We start from the raw sequence: 9,710 nt of genomic DNA, 5'->3' as shown, positions 1-9,710 counted from the left end.
ATAACCGAAAAACAAGAAAATAACGGTTATATCTATTATCGGTTGGATTGGTTGTTGGTTCATGCTTCCGAATAAAGTCATCTTTGGTATGGACCCTGGGTATGGGGTCTTTGGTATTGATGGGAGGATGGAAAGCTTATTGGAGGCCCCAGAAACAACTGGTGGGACTAAGCTTTCTATTTGAGGTTCGGCTAGCTTAGCTATTAGGTTCGGTTGGTTTAGCTATTTTTCTCGGCATTCCGCTTCCCTTCTTCGAGTCCGATGGGCTGACTTGGTCATAGCCCTCCTTGAAGTGGGCTCTTCGCAGTTCACGGGCTGCCTCCTCAACTCAACCCAGGCTCTATCAAACCAGCTTGTTTCACGTACATACTGACAAGGCCAAAAAACGAATTCGGATTCGGGTGCTCTTGCCGAGGAATAATTGAATGATTCGAAAAATGAAAAGCAGTAGTACTTCACCTAGAGAGAGAAAGCCAATAACACCGTGCTAAGTCAGAGACGGAAAGCACTCACTGTGATGAATAGTTACGTACAGACTATACAGAGGCAACTAATGGTCGTGTACCCAAGGTAAGATGATGACATCCAACCGGTCAGAGAGGGAGATCAAATCATCTGAAGAACTCAAAACCCAAGCCAGATATAAAATGGTAAGGGAAGTTTACCTCCAGGCGAGTAGGCCACAATAAGATGACGATACCAGGCCTAGTGGAATTGGAAATGGATTGGATGCTTCCTCAACAACGTCTAGGGAGGCCCTTCCAAGCCCAAAGTTCTTCTTAGGGATCCAGAATCTGAGGAAGCGACTGGGCTAGACTGCTGATCTTCTGAAGTAGTCTGACCCTGGGAAACAGACTGTAATCGCCGCCGAGAATAAAGATGCTGTGCCGGGTGACTGGAATCCTCTGAGGTCAGCTGAACAGGCAATCGGCATCAGATGCTGAGCAAAGCTGCTGGCCTGAAGAGTGAGGCTGATCCGTAACATCAACTGCAGAAGAATGAGGTTCGAGTTGATGAACAGGAGAAGGCCGCAATACATCTCCATCACCATTCTCCCCCGGGGCTTATTAATTAGGTTAAGGAAAATATGAGGCGACCCCATTAAAGAAAACATTCAAGGATAATCTGAATCTCTTGGATTTCACGTCATAGCATCTATACCCGGACTGAGCATATCCAAGAAAGACAGAAGTGGTTGCCTTACTCTAACAAGTAAGCAAGTAAACTACCTTGGGGAAAATTCTTAACTGCGCAGGCAAAACACGTGCATCCAAACACTCGCAAATGCTTAGCTTATAGGAGGATGGACCCAGTAAGAAGTTCGTGAGGTGCCGCTGCAGCTTATTCCCTCTCTCTCCCCCCCAAAAAAGGAGAGAGATGTCCCGTCCCTTCTTTATGCAGATCCATATACATAGCCAGACACAAAGGTGTACAATCCGGTCATGCGGTTCTTTAAGTTCATTCACTGTAGGTTCTCTTACTTGCTCTAGTGGCTGGCAAAGGCCAACCGAGAGGGGAGAACGAATGGCTTAGAAATCGACCGGTTCCGAGCAGACTCGTGGAGCTGCTGCTTGGATTATCGTAGAATAAGAGGAGCCGTCTTAGGAAATGACTTCACTTAAAAGACAGATGCCGCCGCTGCGGGGCGAGGGAGCAACTTGTCTGGTCTTGCGGTGCACTCATTCCCGTTACGAGAATGAAATGACGCCCCAGCTTGACTCGAGACCAAGACTCCTTACAACTCGCACCAATAGCGGCCTTATTAGGTCAGGGGCGGCCGGAGATTGATTGAAAAGGAAGCCGCCCCTCTCCCCCCTAGCCGCCTACCTACTCGTGTTTGTAGCTCGATCGGAGGTCAAGACTGTGGTCCGGCGGAAAAACAGAAGTCGTCCGTATCAAGTGATACGTTCATTGCTCAGTAGTGCTTCGCCACTACCGTAGCTGGCGGAAATAGCTTAATGGTAGAGCATAGCCTTGCCAAGGCTGAGGTTGAGGGTTCAAGTCCCTCCTTCCGCTCCTGGCTTCGTCGTTTAGTGGTAACGAGTGGAGTGCATAAGCCCCTTTAGAGATAGAGGCGAGCAGCAAGCAGCCCCTTGTATAGGGCGTTAAGCACCTATCTTACTAAGAAAGGGGCAAGCCAAAACCTACTCCTAAAAAGTGGCTGGCTTTTCATCAGCCGTTGCGCGCTAGCGCGCTTCTCTTTTTCATTTTCAGCAGGCTTCTTCAAATATCCCATAAATGTTGTAGGGGCTATAACTAGTTGTAGCTAGCTAGCGCGCTAGCCTTTTCCCTTACTAGTAAAGGGGCTGCTAGTTGTAGCGCGCAGTGTACTAGTGAATAGGAAAAGCGAATTTCGATTCCTAATGACGGATGGAGGTTGAGGCTCGATGGAATTGAGTTCGGTGCCTCGCCCTTGTCTCCTTCGCCGGAGACTGAAAATGATGGGAATCCTATCGATAAAGAAGAGGCATAAGCATCGCCTCTCGATCCAATCCGTCTTCCCTGGCCTCCCCAACACACTCTTGATACGAAAGAAACCTCCCGCCATAGAGAGGAGATCTAAAGTCTGGGTCCCCTCGATCGCCCTCCCTTGAACCTGAACTGGTCGAGAGAGATGAACCCGCGCCACATTTTACGAATCGAAACCCCCAACTAGAGATGGAATTCCAGAACCTAAATAAACAACTCAGTTGAGAGCTCCGTGACTGGAAAAAGGGAAGGTCCACCAATGATTGATAGAGGCCATTCCCCTCCTATCCGTCTCTTGATCTCCCATTCCACTAATCCGTTGTTACTGATTCATTCAAGGCATAGACTGCCCATTTCTTTTTATTAGCGCAGGTCTTCGTCAACGTGAAAGCCGCTGAACTTAAGACTCGAGTTGAGAAAGAGGGCGAGGCCCCCGGGAGGGCTTGAAGGGACTGGAGAAGACGGGTGGATTATAGACCTAGAGGCAAATCGAAGGTTTGTCCATCGGGATTGGGCATGGACGAGCCTCGACTGGGCCAGCATTGATGAAAAAATGACAAAATCAAAGCTTCTCCCATCCCATCATTATCATTAACCGGTGTAGGATTAAAGATCGGGTCCAGGATTCGAGTCAAATCTACCTTCCCTCTCATCTCAGGGTGAGGCAAGGAATTGAATCAAATGTTCGTTGTTCAATATCTCGGCTGCTCAAGAAGTTGGACTACTTGCTCCTCCGACCCAGAGTGGATTCTAGGGGAAGGGCATAGCCTCACCTTGCAGTAGGAAGGTGTTCGTTGTTGGGACGGGTTCAAACTGAGGGGAGGAGGAATATAATACTCCGATCTTCCTGGAGATTCATCACTGGCTAGGGCTTTCGAATCAAAGCATGGGCATCTGCTATTAAGAGGGAGCAGTAGATCGTCGATTGAAGAGCCAGATCAGTAAACTTCTATTGATTATTGATTCGACTCTAGGGAGTCCTAGCAGCAAACTTGTATAAAGGGGCCCCCATAGAGATGCAGGAGCCGCCAGCCGGATCGACCAACAAATGATAGGCCAGAGAGATGGGCTCATTCGACTAATCAGTGATCCCTGGGCCTACCTAACACAGATGTCCCAACAATAGGGGATTGGTTGATCGGAAAGCTCAGGCAGGAGTAGGACATTCCATACAAATCTTTCTGATCCGCTAGCTTTTCGCTCCTCTCAAATCCCATTTTTTCATCGACAGGTAGGGGGTGAATTCTAAGGTTCCTTATTCCGATTGTAAAGCGGAAGAAGCCATTCTCCCTGCCCCACCAGCAGCCCGCGTTTCCGACCCGAAAGGAATTGAAAATGAAAGAAGAATCTGTGTGCACTATCTATGGAGTGGAGTGACTATCCTTAATCTCCTCTTCCCTATCTCCCCCTTTTTTGCCTTCGGCTATTACCGGCTGGCTAGGCTTGGCCCAACATTGGATTTGTTTTCAAACAACCAAAGTGGCGTTCATTCAATAAAAGATTTTATGCCGAAATTGGACTCTTTTTGGAAAGGAAGGAATGCAGGGAACAACTCTTTCCTTTCCACTGGTTCTTGAAAGCTATCAATCCCCGCTTCTCCCTCTCGCATCGGTTCTGCATCAGATGATGAGCCCCTGTGAAAACTTTCTCTTCTTTTATTGGCGCCCGATAGGTAGGCTATTAGATTGAGTCGAAAGCCTACCAACGCATAAAGGTTCCGATTCGAGCGAGAGCCCAAACGGGGGAGGCGAGAAGATCTTTCTCGAAAGCTCCACTGTTCTGAATAGTGAGAAAGACTTTTCAAAATTCGATCAAATCGATCGAGAATCTCATCATCTGTTAGGCGGGCCAACCGACCGACCGAGTTGGTCTGGGCGTCCATGTCACAGAACCTTTCTCTAGCCAAGAATCCCATTATTGATCGAATCGGGGCGGATCCGGCATCTATCGTTTTAACACTCAGAAAAAACCTAGAAAAGAGGAAGACTCACTAAGACAAGAGCTAGGTAAGCATGGTCACTGTATCGGCGGTCGGGGCCGGCGCTCCGCGTTCTATCTAGGTGTAGCTCTTATGTAGGCCCCCACCTCACATAGAAGAACCCGTGTGAGCGGGAAGGGATTTAATGATTCATCGGATATGTTTTCTTCCGTGATCCATTTCATGTCAACTCTAATTAGTTATCAAAAGGCCTACTTTACAAAGGGAACGTCGTCTCCCGGGAACCATAAGGTTCTCGGTAACCGGCCGCATCGGCCCGGTAACCTTCGTCACCGTCGGTTCCCGCAACCAACCCTTTATTATTATATTATGTCTTTCTTTCTGAAGGGCTTGCAGTTCATTAGACCAAAGGCTTTCAGTGAACTATTGAAGCTATCGAGAGAGTACCAAATGCTGACGGTGACGAAGGTTACCGACTTTCGGTGGACGGGGAGCCAACGAGTTCAGTCGAAGAGCCTAACGAGTATAAGGTTACAGAAGCCTTCGCCAACTTTGATAGGCATAGCGTTGCAAGCAACTAGAGCAGAGAGCTTACCCTTTGTTTCTATTAGAGTCGTGAGCTTGTTGTAGTCGGTCCTAACCTAAAGGGAGAACCTTGCTGCTTACTTGCTATATCCCCGCGTCCTTGCACGGCTCGGCTCGTTCTTCGAGCCCTGCTTCTCCCTTCCCGCTCCCCCCGCCCAAAACAGGCCTATGGAGTATAGCCAAGTGGTAAGGCATCGGTTTTTGGTACCGGCATGCAAAGGTTCGAATCCTTTTACTCCAGATTATGAACACCCGATCCGGATGCCACGAAAATTTAGAGAAGCCTTTTTCTTAAAAGAGTTTCTGCGACGGGTGAGAACCCTATCTACAGGACAATTTTCGGGGTTAAAGGAAGACCTTTCTCTTTCATATTGAGTCCTCAGAGGTGCGGCCCACTTGGTGTCGGATCAGCTCGACAGGTCACTCAATAGTCTTTCGCGGAGTACCCCCTGTTTTAGTGAACCCTGGGAGTTGTCGGCGGCTCGACAATCTGTATTCCAAAGGTTTACCGAGGTGAAGTTTTTGGCAGGTATTCTCTTATTTGTAGGTTTCTCTACTTCAGGCTCCTCTTCCGAGGGCCTTTGTTTGAGATGAGGTTCTATAGTTTGATCGTTACCTTTGTTCTCCTCTTCTCTTCCCCGCTTTTTCTATTTTATTTAGATAAGACCCGACCGTTCCTTCGAGAGGCCCGGCACGGTTCCGCTTGGGCGCTTCTGCAATAAATAGAGCGTATATAAATAGTTCTTTGTCGCTTGGTCTTGGACCCCTTTCTCCTCTCCGGCATACGCCCCACAATAGGAGGCGAACATTCAAGATAACGATGATTCTATCAGTACCAGGAAGATTCAAGCACACAGGTAATAATCTATTTCCCAGAGTTGCACATAATTCTACAATGGCTGCCATGCAAGTGAATTCTTCTGTTAGCAAAAATTTGGATACGCGAAAAGCTTTGAAAATTATTAACAACTTAAAATTCATTCTTTATGGGCGAAAATTGACATCTTTCTTGCATTCTATCTTTCAGGACATCTCAGTATCTTTTCTTTCGTTAATTCTCTACCACTTGTCAGAAAGCTATCTTTTCAAATTAGAATCTTTTTATGGTAAAACTTTTCTTTTTATATTAAAGAGATTTTATTCACTTGGGTATCTCTTGATGGACGAGCTTCAGCGGGCTGTGGCTCCATTTTCTCCCGCGTCGGGGGAATCAATGAAGGGGGGTTCAGTCAACCCCCAACCCCTACCCCTCTACCAGAGAATTCCGGTTTGGGGCTCCTTCCCGGTGCGCAAAGCGAGGAGGATCGCCCAGACCCGAATCACTATGCTTCGGGGTCCTCACAAGAGGCACATCAAGGGGAGGCAGGTAAAAAGAAACTCTTGTCCGTACTAGAACGGCATGTTCAGAGGCACTGTGCTTCCCAAGCTGTCGCCGAGAAGTATCCGTATTTGAAAGATTTGAAGCAGGAGGATTTCGATTATTTCGCTCAGATTTCCCAATTAGACATTGAAACTAAAACGGAAATTGAACTGGGCAAGCACATAAAAAATTATAATAAAGTGAAACTGCTCTTAGATCCGTTTTTTGAATCATATTAGAAAAAGGATGACTAAGAGAGTTTTGCTTGGGAGTCTCATGATATGCCGGGCCTTGATAGGGACCTTGTTGTGGAACATCGGCTACCCATTAAGGAGGGATACAAGCCATATAACCTACCGCCGAGGAGAGGTCCTTGAAGGGGGAATCCTTCTCTGGGATAAGGCGGGTCGAGAGAGTACGATACATCAGTGTAAAAGATTGAGTTGGATCTGTGAGGTTGGTTTAAGATGATGTTACGCGGCGTTCAGAACCAGTCTTGAAGTGAATGAATTAGAAAAAACGAAGAAGTAAGGAAATGAGACGACTCTTTCTTGAACTATATCATAAACAGATCTTCCCCTCTACACCAATCACGAGTTTTTCTCTATTCCTCTCGTATATCGTCGTAACGCCCTTAATGCTAGGTTTTGAAAGAGACTTTTCATGTCATTCCCATTTAGGTTCGATTCGGATCCCCCCGTTGTTTCCTTTTCCTTCCGCACCTTTTCCTCGAAATGAGAAAGAAGATGGTACACTTGAATTGTATTATTTAAGTGCTTATTGCTTGCCAAAAATCCTACTTCTACAATTGGTAGGTCACCGGGTTATTCAAATAAGTCGTGTTTTCCGTGGTTTTCCCATGTTACAACTTCTGTACCAATTCGGTCGATCCGGAATGGATCGGTTAAACATTCTATTAGGGAGCCTGGTCTTGACTCTTCTGTGTGGTATTCATTCTCCTTCGGCTCTTGGAATCACATCCAGCAGTGGTTGGAACAGCTCGCAAAATCCAACCACTTCACCTACTTCATTGCCCCCAACCCTTTCTCGTACCTCTATTGAAACAGAATGGTTTCATGTTCTTTTATCGATTGGTTATTCCTCTCCATTCGTATCTCTTTTTCCAATTTTGGTCTCGATTAGTTCACAAGATTGAATGGAAAATTCTCCCTTTAACGCCCCCTCGATTTGATTGTTTTCCAAGAATGTTGAGCCGGGTATGTAAGTCATGTATCTGAGAGGAACTTAAAATAAAAGAAGGGCTTTCGGTTTTTTGCACGGCGTTTTGGTCTTGCAGCTAAAATCAAATTTATATAAGAATCTCTTTTTTAGAAGAAAGATTATATATATGTCTAATCTCTAGTGGTGGTAAGACCAACCAAGATGTATGTCGTCCAACCCGGCCTCAGACTCTTTCTTCTCGACCTATTTGACTCTCTGGCCGCAGTTATTTAGGCGGTATCCCGAGATTGAAGAGATCCAATTCCTCGCGGGAACACACGAAAGAAAGATATGAACTGGGTAAATAGAAATGGAAAAGAGATGTTTCCAATTCATCCAAATTAGAAGCCTTTTCTACATCCATATGATCTACTAAAGTAGATCGGTATTGACCATATAATAAAAGCAGATCTTGGTCCATGGAGTCCCAAGAAGGTAAGAACTCCAACCTGTCTGATGCTTCTTCGGCCAAATACAATATACAAGTGGGACCTGCGCTATGAGCAAGCTGTGCGAAAAACCGCTTCTTTTTTCCGGTTCCGAAACAACTTGGGCGAAATAGGGTTCTACCGGGAAACCATGGATTTTTGAGTTTTCGCCATTGGTTACTGGTTGAGCCACTGGAATGGAATGAGATAAGAATCTCTGGAGATCTTTCTTCTCCACTTACTCGTAACAAGCTTTTCTTCTGTAGAAGACTTCTGTAGAATGTCATAATTGTCCGCTAAAAAGCGCCTCGATCTTCAAAGAAAACGGACTCCTCGCAGTTCTCCCTTTTAGGAGGCATCCGCCCCAGAGAAACTAGCCGTCCCGCATATTTGAAAAGAAGAAAAAGTTGTTTAGAACTATTTGAAAAACAGGAGAGTGTCTCCCTTGTAGATGCAAAGAACAGATGAAGTCAGAAAGTTTCTCAATTGAGAAACCATAGGGGCGAAGCGTCAAGTAAGGATGTAACTGTTAAGATTTTTTCTCGAATAAATCTTTCTCTTAATAGATCTCTTCTTGTTCCTCAATTTTCGGAGAATGCGGCGTTGTATTATTGGAATCCTATTCTGGAAAAGTCCAAGGGCAGACCGGGTCAGGCCGATTGGGGAACTTCCACTTCATAATAATGAGAAGAGCATGTTGGGTTACCTTATTTTCCACCTGAACTTTCATCAGTTCAGTTATCAAAAAAATAAGGAGTTCCCTGCTCTCTGACCCCTTGTGGATCTCCTGTGCAAGTTCTTCCCAAGTGCGCCCCCTTGGGAGACTTTCCCCCAGGTTTGTTATAGACAGCTGGAGGATTGTGGCCATTGTAAGCCGTAGCTCCTCCAGACTTTGGAGGTCCAGTGGAGTGGCTCCCCCAACGGTTGCGGCTTGCTGGAACATGAAGTACGCTCCACAACCCAAAGTGATAAAAGAGAGTACATACATAAGAGTCTTACTGCTTAGAAAAAGCGAGAAGATCCACGTAAATTCCATTGTCTATCTCGTAATCATTCGATTCCGTCCAAATTAGCTCCTACTCCTACTCCTTCTCCTCCTTCATCCTCCTTGGTCCTTTTGACATAACACTTATCGATGACTGCCCCTTTCTCTAATAGGTGGCTCAATCATCTACTTACGTTATTTCCAAATCTATTTTGTTAGCAGACAATCTTGGGAACTACTATTGACACAAAATAGTCTGATTTAGGATAGCTCAAAAGAAAAGAACAAACATTTTCTTTTTAAATATAGACTATCTTAGGACACACTAACTATATATATGTTCAGACGGACAGGCGTAACTATCTATCCCTAATTCGGATAGCTAAACTATCTTTGAAAGGCTTAAGAGAAGCCATGAGGGAATATTTAAGACCTACCACCTAAACCAGACATTTAGATACTAGCTCTCAAACAAGAAGCTGTGAGTCCTTACTCAACTCCCAGTGCATTAAGGAAAGGAAGCTACAAACTAAAAGAAGGAGATAGATTCTATCCTACATTCGACTAGCAGCTAAGCTAAGATAGGAAAAGTGAGAAGGAACTACCACTCATTAGTACAAGCCTAACAAGAAAAGATATTCTTATACTCCGCGCGTCGACTAGCTACAATATTAGATTACTCGATTACAGGAACACCCTGCTTGATCGATAGAATTCGTGCTA

General features: G+C 45.6%; 1 protein-coding gene and 1 non-coding gene across 2 annotated transcripts; one reads left to right on the top strand and one right to left on the bottom strand.

The window, feature by feature from the left end:
• The first annotated feature begins 1,944 nt into the window (after positions 1-1,944).
• TRNAG-GCC lies at positions 1,945-2,016 on the top strand. Its single transcript has one exon. It is a non-coding gene; the product is annotated as a tRNA-Gly (tRNA).
• A 5,712-nt stretch (positions 2,017-7,728) lies between these two features.
• Positions 7,729-9,213, bottom strand: LOC113755610 (uncharacterized mitochondrial protein ymf1-like). Its single transcript, XM_027299580.1, has one exon. The coding sequence runs from the start codon at positions 8,287-8,289 to the stop codon at positions 7,801-7,803; it is 489 nt and encodes a 162-aa protein (XP_027155381.1). The 5' UTR covers positions 8,290-9,213; the 3' UTR covers positions 7,729-7,800.
• Positions 9,214-9,710: the final 497 nt, after the last annotated feature.

The sequence above is a fragment of the Coffea eugenioides genome, unplaced genomic scaffold, assembly GCF_003713205.1.
Source record: "Coffea eugenioides isolate CCC68of unplaced genomic scaffold, Ceug_1.0 ScVebR1_1617;HRSCAF=2497, whole genome shotgun sequence".
NCBI classification, from domain to species: Eukaryota; Viridiplantae; Streptophyta; class Magnoliopsida; order Gentianales; family Rubiaceae; genus Coffea; species Coffea eugenioides.
The sequence above is the reverse complement of the archived record's forward strand: the minus strand, read 5'-3'. Positions and strand labels throughout refer to the sequence as shown.